Source organism: Malaya genurostris, chromosome 3 (genome assembly GCF_030247185.1).
Source record: "Malaya genurostris strain Urasoe2022 chromosome 3, Malgen_1.1, whole genome shotgun sequence".
NCBI classification, from domain to species: Eukaryota; Metazoa; Arthropoda; class Insecta; order Diptera; family Culicidae; genus Malaya; species Malaya genurostris.
In genome coordinates, this window is record NC_080572.1 from 214,129,600 (window position 1) to 214,150,210 (window position 20,611).

The 20,611-nt window shown below is 37.7% G+C and overlaps 1 protein-coding gene across 27 annotated transcripts in view; it reads left to right on the forward strand.

Moving 5' to 3' along the window:
* Nucleotides 1-20,611, forward strand: part of LOC131434773 (poly(rC)-binding protein 3) — a 731,715-nt gene that overhangs the window by 536,839 nt on the left and 174,265 nt on the right. For all 27 annotated transcript variants that reach the window (XR_009230388.1, XM_058601873.1, XM_058601870.1 and 24 more), the window contains 3 exons: nucleotides 16,332-16,448; nucleotides 16,548-16,644; nucleotides 16,735-16,898. Coding sequence is in view for 26 of the 27 variants with exons in the window: in XM_058601873.1 (XP_058457856.1) it covers nucleotides 16,332-16,448; nucleotides 16,548-16,644; nucleotides 16,735-16,898 (378 nt within the window). In the remaining variant the exon portion in view is untranslated. The remainder of the gene's footprint in view (nucleotides 1-16,331; nucleotides 16,449-16,547; nucleotides 16,645-16,734; nucleotides 16,899-20,611) is intronic.

The window sequence follows — 20,611 nt, forward strand, 5'->3', positions numbered from 1 at the left end:
TCCTCCTCTCTTCTGGCCGGATTTGGCTTCAGTCCACTACGCCAACTCTGTTCTACAGTGGTTGTCAAAAAATAATGTACAATTCGTGGAAAAGGACATCAACTCACCGAATTGCCCGGATCTTCGGCCAATTGAAAGATATTGGGCAATTGTCAAGCGGCACTTTCGGAAGGAAGGTACAGTGTCCCAAAACATGCAGGAGTTAAAAAAACTGGACAGCTGCCACCAGGAAAGTCACAAAAGTAACTGTGCAGAATTTAATGAAGAATGTCAAGTCCAAAGTGCGAGTGTTTCACAGAAACTAGGATTTTCTTCAATATAATAAGTGATATGCATAAAAATGTAATTATTCTACAATATATCGAAAACTGATGTCAAAATATGTTTTTTTTCGATTTTTTATTCAATAATTAATGTGGCTAACTACTTTTCGATACACTCCTTACTTCATAATTGGTATTGAAAATTCTGACACGAATTCAAAATATAGAAAAATTAAAGCCTTGGTATAACATTCCTGGAGTGGAATTTGACCTTCTATTTCAACAGACTTCGCAGCCGATTCAGTGTGTACAGAACCATTGCATGGCTGGTGCTACTATTCTACTGACACTACGAATCCTTCCAGGTCGGGGCTCCAACATACGAAAATCAACAATGATAATAACAATAATGTCTTATTATTTTAATTTCATTATTATTATAACTTTCTTCAAAAAAATTAACATTATTAGTATGTTCAAGATAAGTAAACGAACCGTTATAATCAATAACTATATTAAAAAAATATGTCAGACATGATAGAAAAATTTAGTATAAACATACCATGTCGGCTTACAATCCAAAACGGATTTTGAATCCCGCTCAATCCAAACACTTTTTAAACAAATGTGGATTTTCAGCGGTTTTAAGAAATTCTTTTCTTTCGCAACATTGAAATTTGTATTTTTCAGAAGATTAAAAATACACATTAATCTGTACATGTGGCAACCCTGTTTTGCACGGCATATTTCCAAACGACACCCATACTTGTATAAAGATGTGTTCTACATCAATACTTTCATTGTCATATTGCATGAGTCGTAATTGAATGTGTTAGTGACGGTGCAAACTTTGTCTACTTCCATTTTGATACCTCTGATACTTTTGGTACGAAGTAGAGAAAATTCAATTAATTCTTAATGATTATCTCTAGCACTGAAGAATTGTCACAACCAACAGGATCCGCATTTAGATCCGAGATGGTACTTGGCGTGTACTCTGATGACTTCAGCTGGCAGGCTTCTGGTGTGGTTTCGCTGTGTAGCCGGCCCGGCTGCGACTGCCGCTCGCTTCATTCCAGCGTGAAGGCCTCGATGTTGCTCTCACAACCTAACTGAGCAGCGCTCCCATAACGACTAATGACTTCAGCTGACAGACTTCTGGTCTAGTAACGAAGTGTTCTCGTCCCGTTATTACTCTTGTGTGTCTTGCTTCTATAACCGTTGCTCAAAAATGATAGAAAAAGCGATTCTAATCTAATTTCGATGGCCCACTTCGTATAGGGAGCAAATCATGTTCCGAGATCACCGTTCCATCGATCCCTTATGTTGTTCAGTTTTGTATGAATAATAAACATTTTTAGATTTTACTAATATTCGAGTTTGCATTTAATGTTTCATTTCTTACCATATAGAAAACCTTCCAAACCTTCAGTCATCTAAACCAGTCAATTACACCTTTGAAAAATAGTATAATACTGAACACTTCTGAATATATTTTCTATTGACACTCCTGCATCAAACAGTAATAATAAGAATAGAATTATTATTTATACTCAAACAGTTATTTTTGCTCATTAGCGTATTGTGATTTATAATACACTTCAGCAATAGAACATCAAGGCGAAATACTTGACTTATTTGAAGGATTTTCAAAAATTGTCGCGTTTCAAAAGAAACATTACATACAAACCAATTCACACCCTCTCATTCTGCTACTAACGCAGAAGGCGATTGCACCCAGTCGATGCCGTTCTATTGACCAAATGTCATCATAGACACACGGAGAGGCATGAGATAGGAGCAGCACTTAACACAACAGCTCCACACATTGTCTGAACGTATTCTAAATTAGGCACAAAAATACCAAAAACAAAACTCAATCATTTCCAAACTCATTGACAGTCGAAGCGTACACTGACAGCGTGTTCGCAACTCACGGAATCTCGGCAAACACATCAGCACAGCACCTCGCAAAAAAGGGCAAAAACCTTCATCGAATGAAACAAATATGACGAAAGCACTAATTAGATGACAGAAAAGTTACTCCTTTACAAAAGGGCAACTGTGTGTGTGTGTGTGTGTGTGTGTGTGTGTGTGTGTTTGTGTATCAACAGTTCGTCCTACCCGGTTCTATTCTCGGAACTATGGCGAATCACGGCTGAACCGGCAAGCGGCAAAACTCTACGTAGCCACCAAGGCTACAGAGGATCCCGAGCGGGCGTCGAGAAAAGCGACGTTTATCGAAATATTAATTTTCATTTGCAGCAGCATCCAATCAGCGGGCAACGATGTCGGGCTCGCATTTTCTCTTTTTTTTCCCGTCCGCCTGTCGGCTTTTGTGTCAAGGTGTTTATGGTACGCCCCGTTTGTGTTCGCCCAGCCCTGAGCCGAGAGTCGAACTTTTCGCTTAGCATGGTTAAATAATGGCATGTCGGTCGGAGTAAGGCACAAGGCGAAGCGCACTCCGGATGGCGAATGGCGGCAGGGAAAAACTTTTCTCAGCCTTTTTTTGTTGTGCTTCCTGGCAAACTATATAACCACTTCGTTAATTGTATTTTTCGTCACGAAAACTGTCACGGGTGTGTTGTGGAAAAGAAAAATGACGTTGATACACGCGAACGGCGAAAGGGGGCGGGAGTCGTTTGTCGGAATCGATCTGTGCTCGAGGCGATGCTGGAAATTCCGTTACCACCATACAGGTGATCAATAACTGTTGTTGGAAAGGATGATGTACTAGGAGTTCGGGTTGGAGGTAACATCGAGAAGCTTTTTACTTATCCTAATTGGCACTTGCTAACCTGATCCAAGGAATGCTGGATAAACATAATGAGGGCAGGAAAGGATATACTTTGAATTGCAAAAGAAACACTAATGAAGCTTCCGTACTTCAGACTGTTCGAATCGTAAAGAAAAAACTTGTCCTTTCAAGCATAGAAATGAGCCGAAAAAGTATGATTAATTTCTTTGTCGGTAGTTTTTAGGATCTAAACTGAGTGGAATGATTAATGATTAACACCTCTCTGATATCGTAACGGATTAGACATTATGTCTTGAATTTCGACTTCATATTAACTCTTCTAATTAAATTTTTGTTCACGGATGAGTCGAAGAAAAAATGTGAAAATAGATTAAAGAGATAATAGTCTTATTTTGATGTTTGCACTTATCCATTTTTTGTTCCAGTTCCACACTTTCGGTTCTCAAACAACATTCCGAAACATCTCGTGGTCACCACTTTTATTTCTCTCTCGCATTTCAGTGTATTCAATTGCAATTGCAATTCTGCCTATTATTGTGAACTATTCTGTTAGTAGTAGTTAAATTTAGGAAAGGTTCGGTATATGAACATGTCATTTCACGGAATGTTGGTTGACCACATTGGTCATTTCACGGATAAATGACATTCTATGTATTGTATAACACAGGTGTCATTTTATTTAGTTGCATTGAAAAGCGAAACTGAGTTAGAAATTTTCTATAAAATTCTTTCAACCAGTTTCTATCGTGCATCGAAGATGTCGTCGAGTGCACTCAATTTTGAGCCTATGTGCCATGCATTGCTTTTCAATTTTTTACTCAAACACTTCAACCATGTGAAAAGCGAATTCAAAAATTCAATGAAGAAAGCTTCAACCTGATCCATTAAGAGCAGACATCCAACTCACCAGACCTGGCCCCATCCGACTACGATTTCTACGTCTCGTTGGGTGACGTACCTTCTGAGCAGCCTTTCGTTTCTTTTTGAAATCAGAGAAAACGGAGTTGGGAATCGAACCCAGGCGGGCTGCATGAAAGGCATCGACTTACCCATCACGCTATACCCATCCCCCTCATTTGATTTTGAATAAAAACAAGAATGAAGTCAGTTCCGTTTTCGGAGTTTCTGACCACTATTTACGGTACTTCGGGACTGTTAACTAACAAAACACGTGCAATATAAAAACTGTTTGGCTAGTTCGAAGGACTGACTACTGTTGGCAAAAAATAGTAAGACTTTGTTCATAATTTCAAAATTCTGTTTTTATTCTTTCAAATCGATTTCGTCTTCTCAAAGTGATTGTTCAACAATTCCACTCATTGTATCGTCGATTGAACTTTTAATACTTCAGAAAGACAGACGTATACTAAACACTAATGAATATTTTGACGTGGTACTTGGCACGGATATCCTTGACAGTCATGCCAACCTAGAAAATAAATATTCTGACGAATAAGGTTTCCATGCGAAATATAATTCAAAGGTCTTACTACTTTTTGTCCACGGTAGTGCTTCGATTTTACGTCAGGGTGGGCCATTTAAAGTGGAAGAATTTGTTTCTGAACAAAATATAAGAAAAAACATTTCTATTTATTTTTATAATTCGATTTCAATTTTGATTCAAGAAGATATGTTACATATTTTGAAAATGATATCGCGTATATGGCCACCTTTGGCCTTGAGTACAAAATGTACCTTTTCCGGTGTTTTTCATCGCTATGGTGGCGATTTCACGTCGTATGTTGTCTTTGACTTGAACTATGGTTTCAAATAGTCTCACAAAAAAAAGTCTGCTGGCGTCAAATCGGATGATCCTTGGTCAAAATCACCATTTTTCGATATCCGAGTCGTCCGGGGAACAATGGTCATAACAAATCGATTGTTAGTCGAGCTGTATGGTATGTAGCACCGTCCTGTTGCAACCAGTAGCCATTCAAACCATTTTCTCGATCAATTAACATCACAAAATCATTTATCATGGCTCGAAAATGATCACCATTAGCAGTTTTCGTTGCTCCATCATCTTCGTCTTGGAAAAAATAGCGACCAATCACAATATCCGCACAAAAAAACCACACCAAACTGTAACTTTTTGGTCGTATAGAGGGTGTTTTCAGAGGCATAGAACCGATAATTTTGCCTTTTAACGTATACATTTAAAATGAAATGTGTCTCGTCTGACATGATGATTTGTCACCAAAAGTTGGTCTCATTTTGAATGTAAAGCTGAACAATTTCAGTGCGTTCTTTTGGTGTGTACTGTTCCATTTCAAAATTGTCTTGGAATGACACTTCTAACGCGGTAAATCATTAGTCGGTCTAACAATTCTGTCAAATGTTATTGGATTACCCAATGGTTCCTCTGTAAATGACCCACTATGTATGTAAGTAAGGCGAAAACGCGTTGTTTTTTAAAGACATTTTTTTTTTGCAAAAAATGGTCTGGAAAGCCGATTTCACGTATTTAGAAGGGCCGCATTATACGTTATCATGCTCATTTCAGTCCAAGTTCCCATGCTCTTGTACTGAATAGTGTTAAAATTTAACTATACGACATAAAATGTTGTCATAAAAAATGAACAATTTCGCTATAGATGAGAATATCAATTATAATAACAGTTTGATTATAAATTGAGTGATGAAATTGACAGTCTTAAGCAACATACACTAATGTATCTCTTTCATATTAGTCAATTAATAATACTCATGGTTTATAATCAAACATAGTCAGTGCCTGTTTTACTAACGAACAAATCGTGTCGTAAGCCCACTGCACTCAATCACTGTATCGGTTTTGCACGATACGTTTTGTGCGATGATTCGCTTAATTCGTGGGGTTGAAATTTTGCGCACCTGAAATTCACGCTAATGCTCATTCATACTAAACATTTTACAAAACTTCAATTTTGAGTTAGTTTTGGTTATTTTATACTACTGGAATTTTTATCATAAAATCCATATAATACCATATTTATGGTATGGGAAAATATTATGTTGCTGCGCTAAATACAACAAGAGATATTCATGATTAAGTTCCGAAACACTGAAGAAGGATGGACATAGCATTCCGATCATTCAGTAAAAACCATTCAAGCGATGAGGTTGTGTTTCGATTGTACTGGCTCGTGAGTTAACGGCTGCTACCGAGACAATTCTAAGCTTCAGGTAGTTAAACTGCCCATAGCAAACGCAATATTCGGGGCGTTTCCCGACTGGAAAGCTAGCAACGAAGGCCATCCCGTTCATACGCACAGAGGTGTAGAGACACAGAGGTGCCATCGCATAAAGGTGCGAAGACGAAGGGGTGCAAAGGCACAGAGGTGCTAAAGCAACCCAGTGCTGATCTACCAGGTACCAGAATTTGTACGCTGCGTAGGATCAAAAGAGACGGCATATATCGCGAGGTGCTACACTGCAAGCATCGCATTTGATCGCCACCAAGAGCAGAAGCACTGTACCTGGGGTCAGGTACAGGCAGCACAGCAAGTGCAGTGGTGTCCACAACGACGGCAGAGCAACTGAGATAGCAGTAAACGACAGAAGACTGCCAATTGGAAACAGCAGAAGACTGCCAATTGGAAATCGTTGGAAGAGCTTCACGTCGTTCTTCACGATAAAGGAACAGAGACATCAGTTACAAGGTAGATTTAATTTAATTTATTTTTTATTTCTTATATCTGAAATTTTACTAAACATAAGTTTTTATTTTGGTATTATTAATTTACAAACAAATTTAATGTAATGGATGATCTCATGGAAGATCATCCGAATCCGATTCCGGATACTAGTAAGAGTTTAAATACTCCGAGGGCTAAACATTATCCACAGGGTACCACTGGGCCATGGATAGTCTATCTTCGAAAAAAAGAAAAGATTTTAAACTTGATGCAAATTACAAAGGATTTGACATCACATTTCTCTGAAGTTAAAGAAATCTGTAAGAGATAAAATTCGAGTTGTTGTTAACGACTTGAAACAGGCAAACGATATTGTAACCTGTAAATTATTTGCTATTGAATATCGAGTTTACATTCCATCGAAGGAGGTAGAAATTGACGGTGTTGTGACTGAAGCAAGTCTGACAGCAGATGATTTACTTAAAAATGGAGTTGGCCGTTTTAAAAACTCCATGCTTGAGGGAGTTAAGATACTCGAGTGCAAACAATTGTACTCAGCATCTATTGTCGATGGAAAAAAGTCTTATCGTCCCTCAGATTCGTTTCGCGTAACATTTGCCGGATCTGCATTGCCTAGCCATGTCTATATCGATAAAATTCGTCTTCTTGTTCGGCTTTTCGTACCGCATGTTATGAATTGCACGAACTGTAAAAAATTCGGACATACAGCTACTTACTGTAGTAATAAGTCCAAATGTATAAAATGTCAAGGGCCTCATAAGGATAATCTTTGCGATAAAGATGTTGAAAAATGTGTTTATTGTGGGGAAAGTCCTCATGATGATCTTTCAGTGTGCGCTGCATTTAAGCTGCGTAAAGACAAAATGAAGCTTTCTTTAAAAGCACGGTCTAAGCGCACATATGCAGAAATGCTTAAAACGGTCATACATGTCTCCCCTTTGGAAACCGAAAACGGTTTTTCAAATCTTGCGGAGCCAGAGGAATCTGACTCTGACGGAAACAGTGAAGATACCTCGTTTGTCACTCCTCAAGGGTCTGTTAAGAGGAGATTACCAAACCATAAAATACCAAAAAAGACACCTAAAATTACACCTTCAAAAAAAGATCCCCGTGTTAAAGCTAAAAAGCCAAATTTAAAACCAAAAACTGTGCCTCCTGGTTTGTCAAATTCACAAACCAATCCAGGAACTAGCTCAAGAAAAGACAATAATCCAGTGGGCTCCATTTCACATTCACCAACAGGATTACTGAAATTTTCGGAAATTGTAGAATGGATTTTCGCTGCATTCAATATTTCTGAACCTCTAAAGACCATCATAACAGCATTCCTACCAATAGCTAGAACTTTTTTGAAACAGTTATCAGCTCAATGGCCAACTCTTTCAGGTTTTGTATCATTTGATGGATAATTTATCATCCGCCGCAAATGATTCAATCACTGTCCTGCAGTGGAATTGTCGAAGCATCATGCCAAAACTTGATTCATTTAAAGTTTTGTTGTATAGTCAAAGATGTGGTGTATTTGCTTTGTGCGAAACATGGCTTACATCAAACATAGCCTTAAATTTTAATGACTTTAACATTATACGTCTCGATAGAGGCTCTCCGTATGGTGGAGTGCTTTTAGGAATTAAGAAATGTTATTCCTTTTATAGATTAAACATTCCTTCGACTTCTAGTATAGAAGTTGTTGCTTGTCAAATAAACATTAAAGGAAAGGACATTTGCATTGCTTCGGTATATATTCCTCCAAGAGCTCAAGTTGAACAACGACAGCTTAATGAAATTGTCGAAGCCCTTCCTGCTCCACGTTTGATTTTAGGAGATTTCAATTCGCACGGAATGATGTGGGGTTCCGTTTACAATGATAACAGATCATCTCTAATATATAATATTTGCGACAATTTTAGTATGACGGTACTAAATATGGGTAGCATGACACGGATCCCAAGACCTCCTGCACGTCGAAGTGCATTAGATTTATCTCTGTGCTCGACTTCAATTCGACTAGATTGCACCTGGAAAGTATTTCCTGATTTACATGGTAGCGATCATTTACCAATCATCATCTCAATTAGCAGTAACAAAGGCATTGCTAATTCAGTTAATATTCCATATGATTTGACAAAAAATATTGACTGGATTAAATACCAAAGTAATATCTCATGTGTCTTAACTTCAATGGAAGAGCTCCCCCACTTGAAGAATATGACTTCCTCGTTTGTTCGATTCTGGAGGCCGCAGAACAAGCCCAAACCAAACGATTTCTTGGTCCATCGTCTAACAGAATGACAAAGAGTGCTCAGATGCTAAGCACGCGAAACAAAATGCTTTCAAGACGTTTTTTAAACGAGGAGGAGGAACTCCTCAGAATTTTGAAAATTTCTTGACTCTAGAAACCAAGTACAAGAGCATACTTCGGGCCAAGAAATGTAGCTATTGGAGACATTTTGTCGAAGGTTTGTCAAGAGAAACCTCAATGAGCACTCTTTGAAATACTGCCAGACGAATGAGGAATCGTAACGTAGGAAATGAGAGTGAGGAATACTCGAACCGATGGATATTTGATTTTGCGAGGAAAGTTTGTCCAGATTCTGTTCCTACGCATAGCATTATAAGAGAATCTTTTCCAAATAATGGGTCCATTGATAGCCCCTTTTCAATGATGGATTTTTCCATAGCACTCATGTCTTGTAACAATAACGCTCCTGGGATGGACAGAATTAAATTCAACTTGGTGAAGAATCTGCCCGACCTCGTAAAAAGACGTTTGTTGGAATTGTTTAACAAGTTTCTTGAGCAAAATATTGTTCCACCTGACTGGAGGCAAGTGAAAGTTATCGCCATTCAAAAGCCGGGGAAACCAGCTTCCAATCACAACTCATATAGACCCATTGCGATGTTGTCCTGCATCAGAAAATTGTTCGAAAAAAATATTCTACGACGTCTCGACACTTGGGTCGAGACGAACGGGTTGTTGTCTGATACTCAGTTTGGCTTCCGTAGAAATAAAGGGACGAATGACTGCCTTGCATTACTTTCGTCTGACATCCAAATTGCCCTCGCTCAAAAGCAACAAATGGCATCTGTATTTTTAGACATTAAAGGAGCATTTGATTCAGTTTCCATTGATGTTCTTTCAGACAAGCTCCACCAACATGGACTTCCACCGGTTATAAATAATTATTTGCACAACCTTTTGTCAGAGAAATGCATGCATTTTTCACATGGCGATTTGGCAACATTCAGAATTAGCTACATGGGTCTACCGCAAGGATCATGCCTCAGTCCGCTCCTTTATAATTTTTACGTGAATGACATTGACAGCTGTCTAGTAACCCCATGTACACTAAGACAATTGGCAGATGATGGCGTGGTTTCAGTTACTGGACCCAAAGCTATTGATCTGCAAAAACCATTGCAAGATACCTTAGATAACTTGTCCGTTTGGGCTGTTCATCTGGGTATCGAATTCTCTGCGGAGAAAACAGAGCTGGTCGTCTTTTCACGAAAGCATGATCCCGCGCAGCTTCAGCTTCATATGATGGGAAGAATGATCCATCAGGTTTTGACTTTCAAATACCTTGGGGTGTGGTTTGATTCCAAATGCACGTGGGGAGGACACATTAGGTTTCTGATAACAAAATGCCAACAAAGAGTAAATTTTCTTCGAACAATAACAGGATCTTGGTGGGGTGCTCATCCGGAAGATCTAATAAAATTGTATCAGACAACGATACTTTCAGTGATGGAATATGGATGCGTTTGCTTTCGTTCCGCTGCAAACTCTCATATTATCAAATTAGAGCGAATTCAATATCGTTGTTTGCGAATTGCTTTAGGGTGCATGCATTCGACACATACAATGAGTCTTGAAGTTCTGGCGGGAGTTCTTCCATTGAAAGATCGTTTTTGGGAGCTTTCATCGCGACTGCTAATAAGATGTGAGGTACTGAATCCCCTGGTTATTAATAACTTCGAAAGGCTAGTTGAGCTTCAATCTTAAACAAGATTCATGACAGTATATTTTAACCATATGTCACAGGAAATCAACCCTTCAAGATATATTCCTATCCGTGTCAGCCTCCTAAATGTCCCTGACTCAACTTTATTTTTTGACACATCCATGCAGCGCGAAGTGCGTGGAATCCCGGAACACCTACGCTCGATGGAAATCCCAAAAATATTTACAAGTAAGTTCAGGCATATTGACTCTGAGAAAATATTTTACACGGACGGATCACGAATTGAATAGGCTACTGGGTTTGGTATATTCAACAATAATGTGTCGGTCTCATTTAAGCTTCAAGAACCTGCATCTGTTTATATAGCAGAGTTAGCAGCAGTTCATTATAGTTTGAGTGTAATCGTCACATTATCTCCAAACCATTATTTTCTTTTCACAGATAGTCTGAGTGCAATTGAAGCTATTCGCTCAAACGCTGCTTGCCAAAATGAACCTTTTTTCTTGGGCAAAATAAAACAGTGCCTGAACGTCATATTGAATAATAATTATCAAATCACAATAGTTTGGGTTCCGGCTCATTGCTCCATTCCAGGCAATGAAAGAGCCGATAGTTTAGCCAAACGTGGTGCTATTGAGGGTGAGATTTATGAGAGACCGATTGCTTTCAACGAATTCTATAGCGCCAAAGAACACTTGCCAGCTGGCAAGCTTCTTGGGATAAAGATGATCTGGGTCGGTGGATGCACTCAATTATTCCTAAAATATCGACAAAGGCATGGTTCAGGGGACTGGATGTGAGTAGAGATTTCATTCGTGTGATGTCCAGACTCATGTCCAATCACTACACGTTAGATGCACATCTCCTTCAAATTGGACTTTCCGATACTAATCATTGTGCTTGCGGCGAAGGTTACCGCGATATTGACCATGTTGTTTGGACATGCGTGGAGTTTCGTGATGTCAGATCTCAACTAATAAATTCCTTGCGTACCCAAGGTAGACTATCCAATGTCCCAGTTCGCGACATTCTTGCTTGTCGTGACCTTCCATACATGAAACTTCTTTATCATTTCATTAAATCCATTGGAGTTCCAATTTAAATTTTATTTTATGTTAGACTGTTTTCTCTTCCATGAGTTCAACCAATAGCCAACTATAGGATATTGAATATAAGTGGTGAACTGATACAAACAAACCTGAAATAGTTATAAGATCATGTACAAAATAAATGTATTTTATTTAATGTAATTTAAAATAGCAACTCGCTTGATAAAAACAGTGTTTAGATTAACTAATGAGTACCAACATACTAATATATTCGAAATGTATTAGGTTTAAACTACTATGTATTGTGGATGCCACGGCGAAGAAAAACTTATGCATATTGCCTATGAAATAAACGTATTTATGAAAAAAAAAATAGCATTCCGAAATACGTATCTGTATTATAACGTTTGATACACTTTCGGAAAAATAGTGACTGTGAAAATAGTGACTTTGTGAGAGTGTAATGACGTAATATAGTGGAATTCAACGGTACAACAACAATACTATTAGTAAGTTCTGTCCCGTTCTTGTACAGAATTATTTTTAAAATGGCGCTCCATAAAAAAGTAAGGCCTATTCACCTCAAAATTGTGGTGGTTTTGATATGAACCGAATAATCAAGACATGTTCCACAACAGTGATGCCATTTCCCTCGAATGTACAATACAGTAACAGCAGAATAGTCCGTCTTCATTTGAAACTACAATCTAAACGTGAATGTTTGAAGCTAGATTCTGTATCTGGAACTGAATTCTGAACCTGAAGCTATATACAGAAACTTGATTTTTGATACTGGAACTGAAACTGAGCTCTTCAACCTGAACCAACCGAAATGAAGTGCTTAAGATGCTTTTGCTTTACTTCCTGCTCTGTCAACTAGAATGAACGAAATAGGGGAAAGTCTTATAAAGCGCCCCTGCTAGCCAAAATGCCCCCTTTCCTTTCTTAAGCATTGAAGACTTTTCTTAACCAAAGTTTTATCACTAACGCTATCTTTTCATAGGATCTTTCTGCTATGCAAGTTTGGTGGGTGTCGTTTGCAGGAAAGTATGAAAAAACTAAAAATTTCATTTGGCAGCTTTTCGATGTAAAGTTTTGCTTCGACTAAATAGATGTTTTATCCGACATTTATTTGACATACTGATTAACTCAAAACAGTAACTTTATGGACATTTCAAGAAGCATAATGCATCATTGTTGTGGGATAAAATGTCTTTTGTTGTGTGTCATGCCACTGATTTGTTGTTAGACATATTTTACGGCTGCTGGGGCATTATGTCTGAGGCGAGCGAAAAAAACTAAGAATGTAGCCGTTTTGGAAAATGTGTTTATATGAATCAATTCTCATCTTTTCTATTGGAGTCATTGAATATTATGTTCCTCATCCGTATTGCAGTGAAATACTTACATTCTCGAGGAAAATATATCAATACACTTGGAAATATCTCAATGTTTTCTTAAGGGGGGCATATTATAACACTTTACCCCATCATGTGGGGATGTAAGAGATGAACAGTTTCGGGAAATCGTGTTTTTTACATTTTCTTGTAGTTTAACATTTCCGAAATATGTATACTTTATGGACCTGGGATCGATGATTCAGTGTAAGTTGCCAAAAATATTTTTTTGCTCACTTTTTGACAAAAAACATTTAAACGTTTTTTTCTGAAAACCAATTTTTCGAAGTCCGTGAACGCGATTCTGCATAATCTTCTGAACCGATTCTTTTCAAACTTGGAACATATTTTTTTGATATAAAATGCCTCCACCCTACGTTTTAGAAATTTTTGTGTTCACCACGCTACGTAATTCTTAAAAGATGTTTTGGGGAATGCTCTGTTACCGCCTTATTTTTCAATATTAATATGCGGAAATTTAGCTAAATATTCTTTAAATGATGCTTTATGATGTAAAAAGTTTGAATAAATTTTCTTAAACTGTTTCTCTGTAAAAGAAATACAAAAAAGTAGTTTTTTATTCAAATTATCCCTGTATCTATTATGCCTTTTAGTTAGTGATGCAGAAATGAAATATCGCTTACTACCTCAAAACTGTCAACGCGGATATGGGAAAGGCAAACACCCGTCATGAGTTTTCCTCAATGGTGTTCGTTCGTACCAAACGTTTCGGGAAACTTCAATTTTGAGTTATTTGTGTTGTGTCATACAACTGAAAATCTTATGAATTTATTATCATATTTTAGATGGCATGTAATCAAAATTATGTTGATACGATAGATTCAACAAGAGATATTCACGATAAAAAATTCCGAGTGTAATCATAAAGTAAGACATGTTCACGTCAAAATCAGTAACAAAGCTTGTTATGCAGCTGATAAATATATTACCCAATTTGGCCTAAATATCATACGCAGAAGTTACAGGACATGCCATTCAAACACTTAACCCGGGTTAGTGGTTCAATGCATACGGCGCTGGCCTTACAAGTCAGTTGGCATATGTTATGGAAAGATTCATAGTTTCAGTAGGATCGTAGTACTAGTCATGCAATGATTATGTAAGCTAAGAATCGGCTGTGAAGTCTGTTGAAACAGAAATGCCAAATCCCGCAAAAGCAATGTAATACCAAGACTTTGCTATTCAAACGCTGCGCCTGCTGTGCGTTCGCGGCATGCAAATTGCTGCGCTCCTGTTGCTGCTATAAATCAAATTGATGCTAAATAGCGCTTTATTGGGTTTACTCTAAATAGTGCAGTGTAATCATCAACCGGCTGGAATTGAAACAGCCTTCCATCGCTATAATTACTATTGGAATGTGGAAAAAAGTTGTTGTTCATATTGACCACCCTACGTGCGACGAAAATATCGCAGTCATTATTTCTCAATCGCGAATTTATTCAGCAGATATTTTTTTCATTTATGAAAATAAAACAATTAAATCGTGCACGAATCACTTCGGTGTCAAACTGAAGCGTAGCTGAGGTTTCAGCATCGAAATATCATCGAATACCCTTTCGATTATCTCTATAGCGATATTTCTGTGGGTGAAAATTCGCCATCAAGTTTCACTGACATACGAAATCACTTGTGAACTTCGAGCTTCAAAGTTTTGTGGATGCTTGTTTCGTGGATGAAAATCTTGGAAGTGATTTTTTCAGATACTGAATTTTTTCTTAGAAAATCTCTTGAACTGATTTTTATACGTGTGAAAAATAAATGAACTTTTTCTGATCATGATTCTTCCAGCACTGATCCGTTCATGGGAGCTATTAACATGTCAGGAATACCTGTTAGTTTGACGTTTTAATTTTTTTCAAAGCTTTACAGTCAGTCTTCGAAGTAAAGGCAGAAAACAGGGAAATTGGTGCAATTATAAATTTTTAAACTCCATCATCAATCGATTATACTCATTTTATGCATAGGAAATACCTACCTTGAAAACATTTTCTCAGCTTGCAATGACGCTGTTGAGAAAAGCCACATTTTTGATCCTTTGTTCCCCAATGTTCAGTTTTTCAACACCAGAGGCAGTCAAATCTTATGGTAGGGTATCCTTAAATTGCCTGGAATTTGGTAGATATTGATACTTTTGGATGCGTTTTCACGGTCTTAATTTTTCGATATCGTTTGAATTTTTACAGTTACAAGCAAAGCATTCAAACACTTCCTTTAAGATGGAATGATTAAAAATCTACACAACTCAGACAATGACGATACAAACACTGAAACGCGCGGGAACCCTAAACCCTAGAATAACCGAAATAAGAAAGCCTTTGTTGTGAACATTCAACACACTTTTCATAAACCACGGTTCCCTTCCCCCCTGGCTGCGTTCAACTACAATATGAATAACATGCAAACAAGTTCTGGAAACAAATTGCATCCTAATAGCCCACAATCACCTTAGCATGCATCGCAATAGGGAAACCCCGGGAATGACATTCTGAACATTATTTACACCCTTCCTCGTTTCTCTTGCCAGGGTGCGGTGCAAAACACTTGAGTAAACTACCCCTCGTTTATTGCATTGCATAAACTTTGAACTTCGTGCTGGCGACCGCATCCAGAGGAAGTCAACCGGTTCGACTCTCCATCGAAATGTTGAGCGCAAACAAACAAACTTGAAGTAAATCAGAGAGGGTCGGTCGTGCAAGAGAAAACAAAAACGCTGGAAAATTTTTGAATGAAAATGAGAGAAGAAAAAAAAGGAAAGTAAAAATGTTGGCCTGCTCAAGCTTTTTACCGATGTGTCCAAGCAGATGCTACCGATGATACAACTTAGCTTCGAGATGAGTTTGAAAAGAAAAATCGAAACGAGAAAACTTTCATTTGAACAAGTGATTCTCGTTTAACTTTTGAAGTAAGTATTGTAGTGAATCTTGCCATTAGATGAATAGTTTAGCCGGGAAGGGAATGATGTGATTTGGCAAAACGGTTCCATCGGATGACCGATCACATTCCTTGGCGTTCAACTTTTGCTCCGGCCAGAATTCCTTCCATACTAATTTTAAAAGGAGAAGCTGATCAGCTCCATCTAGTCATCGACAAAGGCAACAACTTTTTCGGACCACCCAAAGTTTCGTCCCATTCTGCCCACCGGTTTGTCCCGTCAGAACGTGCCGAAAATAACTTTCATATCTAAAGAATACGTTGAACTTTGGTTTCTAACATGTTTTTCTTTCGATTTTGTTTTCTCAGTCCGGTGCGAAAATCAACATATCAGATGGATCCTGTCCGGAGCGGATCGTCACGGTGTCCGGTTCCCGCAGTGCTATCTACAAAGCCTTCACACTGATCACAAAGAAGTTCGAAGAGGTAAGTCGTCGTTGGATGCTCCGTCCGGAGGCGAGGTTTTCGGGACCAAAAGTTGATTTATTTACCTTTCTCTCTTCGCTCCTTTTTTTCCATTTTCAGTGGTGTTCACAGTTCCAAGACAATACTAATGCACAGGGTAAAACACAGATTCCAATCCGCTTAATCGTGCCAGCTAGTCAGTGTGGTTCTCTAATCGGTACGTGGCCAGGACAACTTGTGTCCCAACCGGTGAATGTATATTTTAATTTCTACCTTCTCTCACTCTCTCTCTCTCTCGTCCGCACAGGAAAGGGTGGTTCGAAGATCAAGGAGATTCGTGAAATCACAGGGTGCTCCATCCAGGTCGCTAGTGAAATGTTGCCAAATTCGACGGAACGGGCCGTCACGCTCAGCGGTTCGGCAGATTCGATCACACAGTGTATCTATCACATATGCTGCGTCATGCTGGAGGTAAGTGTCAATTTTGTCCATCTCTCTTTAGCTTTAGGAGCCGCCGTAAGGGTGAGTACAGAACTGGGGAACTGTTCTTCAAGGCGAGCGAAATCTCACATTCAAAATTTATTTTTCTACAGAAGGGTACTAATATTACTTGGCGGTTTTAAAATTTCCCGTATGGGTTTGCGCAATAATTATTACAAACCTCATTTAAATTGGCGCAAATAATAGATTAATTATTCAACAAAAATATTTTATATCAATATAAATCTCTACTGTGATGCATAACTTAACTCACACTAGCGTCGCGCGATGTCACAAACCGTCACTAATGAGCGGTAATTGTTGTGGTGCATTTACGGCAGTTTCTATCCAACAAAATGACCCACTTTTATCAATTACCTTTCAGTTGTTTTAGCCTTTTTTTGTATAGGCAGGCATAGAATATAAATCGCATGGATCTACCCAGTTCGACGCAGTTATTCTTTTATAACAAACACTGAAGAAAAAATATGATTTTTCGAATTTGTTAGACCATACGCGTCCCATGAAGAATTATTTCCTTCGACTTTATAGACAATAAACTTCAAACGCGTTTTTCTCGAAAGTGTCCATCGTCATTTCAAAACTACTTCACCAATTGTTTTCAAACACTTTCACACACTTCCTACATACTACATGGAATGAAAAGATACGGATCTCTCACAGAAAAGACGTGAATAGTTTCGAACCGTGTATATTTTTTTTGAGGATAAATCTCAAGATGGCCCAATACCAAATGTCATGACAATCTATCCACTAGTGTTTGAATAACAGCTGATCATGTCAGACGAGTTCTGGTTTTCATTAAGCTATGGAAACAGGTGCACCAGCGCATTCATGTATAAAAGTAACGGTGAAATTGAATGATAGTATTCTCCAGATCTGACCCCAAGCGACTATTTTCTATTTCCAAGCCTGACAAGGTTTTTCCAGGGAAATAAATTTTCATCGAATGCTGAGGTCATTGCAGAAACGTAAGCCTATTTTGAAGGCGTTGACAAATCTAAAGAATACAAAAGTTTTCACGGTAAAAAAATCGACTTTTTCTTTATTAGACTCGGGCCTTATTTCATGTAGTATAAAATACCCAACCCCAACGTCTACCTTCTTTTGGTTTGTTATTTTGGGGAGGTTTTACAACCACAAAATGGCGGATTATCTCGTGACAAATCGCAGTTTTGATTTCAAACAACCACCAGAAATTCAAAACATCAGAAAAGGCGAGTGGGTAATGTCAGAGTAATAATCGGATGAGGTGAATACGAATAAAATGAATGGTTCGGTTTCTTTGATCTGAATTCTAGAATTCTGGAACCGAATTTTGGAGCCAAGTACTAGTACTGAATTCAGGATCTAAGTTCAGAAATTTAATTTTGATGCTAGAATCTGGAACTGAATTCTGAATCCGACCTCGGGAATTTAATTCTGCATTCGCTTTCTAAAACTGAATTGTGGATCTGGATTGAGCAACTGGTAACTGAACCTGTGATCTGGAATTCACTTTTGGAACAGAATTTGAGTCCAGGATTCTGGTTCGGAACTGAATTCTGATTTTTAGTTACAGAAGTCTGGCAAAGAATTCAGTTTTCAAATCTGGATTTAGAAATCATCTTCGAAACTGAGTTCTATAATCCAAATCTGGAATTTAGTCAAAAATCTTCCTGAATTCAATTACACTTTTAGAATTGTGAAAGTGAAGTTTGGATCCTAATTCTAAACCTGCATTCTGGAGCTACTAGTTGACACTAGTTGTCTCAAAGTAGTTGCATACATTCACTAACTAACAAGATCTGCCAACTAGATGAATTTAGCAGTAAATTTGATGAAAATGTACACCACGTTTTGCCATCGCTTGTGAAAAAATACTCATGAAATTAAAAAATTTCACTAATCGTACTGTAATACTGGAACCGGAAGTCGGATCTGAATCAAGTTTTCGGGGACTTTTATATAATTTCAAGACCTTGTATTTGCTCCTTAGTTAGTGTGAAAATTGGTTAAGACATTGCCGAGAAAATTGAGTGCGATTTTTTTCAAAAAATTTGCACATATTTGTAACTCCGAAACCGGAAGTCGGATCCAAGTGAAATTCAAGAAAATTGTATGTGGTCATAAGACCTTTCATTTGAATTAAAGTTTGGGAAAATCGATTCAGCCATCTCTGAGAAACGTGTGTGACTATATTTTTCCTATTCAGGTGCATATTACCCTGTAATTCTGGAACCGGAAGTCGGATCTTAAAGAAACTCAGGAACTTTGTATGGAACCTTAAGACCTTCCATTTGAATCTAAAACTGTGATAATCGGTTCAGCCATCTCTAAGCAAATTGAGTGACATTATTTGTCACATACATACAAACACACACAGACAGTTTGTGACCTCGACGAATTGAGTCGAATGGTATATGACACTCGGCCCTCTGGGCCTCGATTGTAAGGTCGGTTTTCACAGCGATTGCATAGCCTTAATATTAGCCATAGTAAAAGTTTGCAAAAATCGGTTCAGCCGTGCATTTGCGTATTTCAATCACATTTAACCCCGTCAATCCGGAACCGATAGTCGGATCTGGATAAAATTTAATAGCAGACTATGGGACTATAAGACCTTTCATTCAAATCTTAGTATGTTAAAAAAATTCTTGAATTTTCCGAGAAAATCAAATACAATTTTTCAATTTTGGTAAACATTTTACCTTACATTTTAATCAAAGTGTGCAAAAATTGGGGTTTAAAGAACATCGAGTAAACTTTTCTTCAGCCATTTGCACATTTTACCCTGTTAATCCGGAAGTCGGATTCGGAAAAAAATTCGATAGCAGGTTATATGGGACTATGAGACAGTGCAGTGCACTTTTTCTATTTTTTTACACATCATTACTCCGGAACCAGAAGTCTTATCCGGACATAATTCAATAGGTGGCTATGGAACTATGAGACCTTTTATATGAATCTAAGCTTGCAATAATTTATCCAGCAATTTTCAATAGAATCAAGACCACTGTTTTATACGCATATTCCACCGTTGTTCCGGAACCGGAAGTCAGATCGCGATAAATTTTCATAGATCTGGATATGCTTTTGCCAAAATACCAAATCTAATTAGTTCGTAAAAACCCAAAAGTTTACGTAATTTGGAATTTTTGAAAATTTTATATATATATATATATATATATATATATATATATATATATATATATATATATATATATATATATATATATATATATATATATATATATATATATATATATATATATATATATATATATATATATTTCATTTGGTATCATTTGAAAACCCTTACAATATAAATATTTTCGACACGGATTTGATGTGTAGGTACTGAAAAATGATGTTTGGGGTCGTTTCGAAATCGGAGATACATGGAAATCAGGGGCATCTCGTGGCAACATTTGCGGGTTGTGCACTGAGTTCGCTGTTAGTGAAAACTGAATACTGCACAATTGATATTCGCTTGAGTTTCTCAATACAGTGAAATAACCGATGTACTTCTGGATGGGATTTTTTTAAATAAAACTTATTCCGTATTATCGATACAATAGAAGAAACTCGTGCAAATCTATCAATAATGTCATCAACACAACAGCTTCGACGTTGCAACTGAAACAAATAAGGATGCCAGGTCATTTTTTTTTTTGATTCTATGTTCGAACCAAAGATTAGTC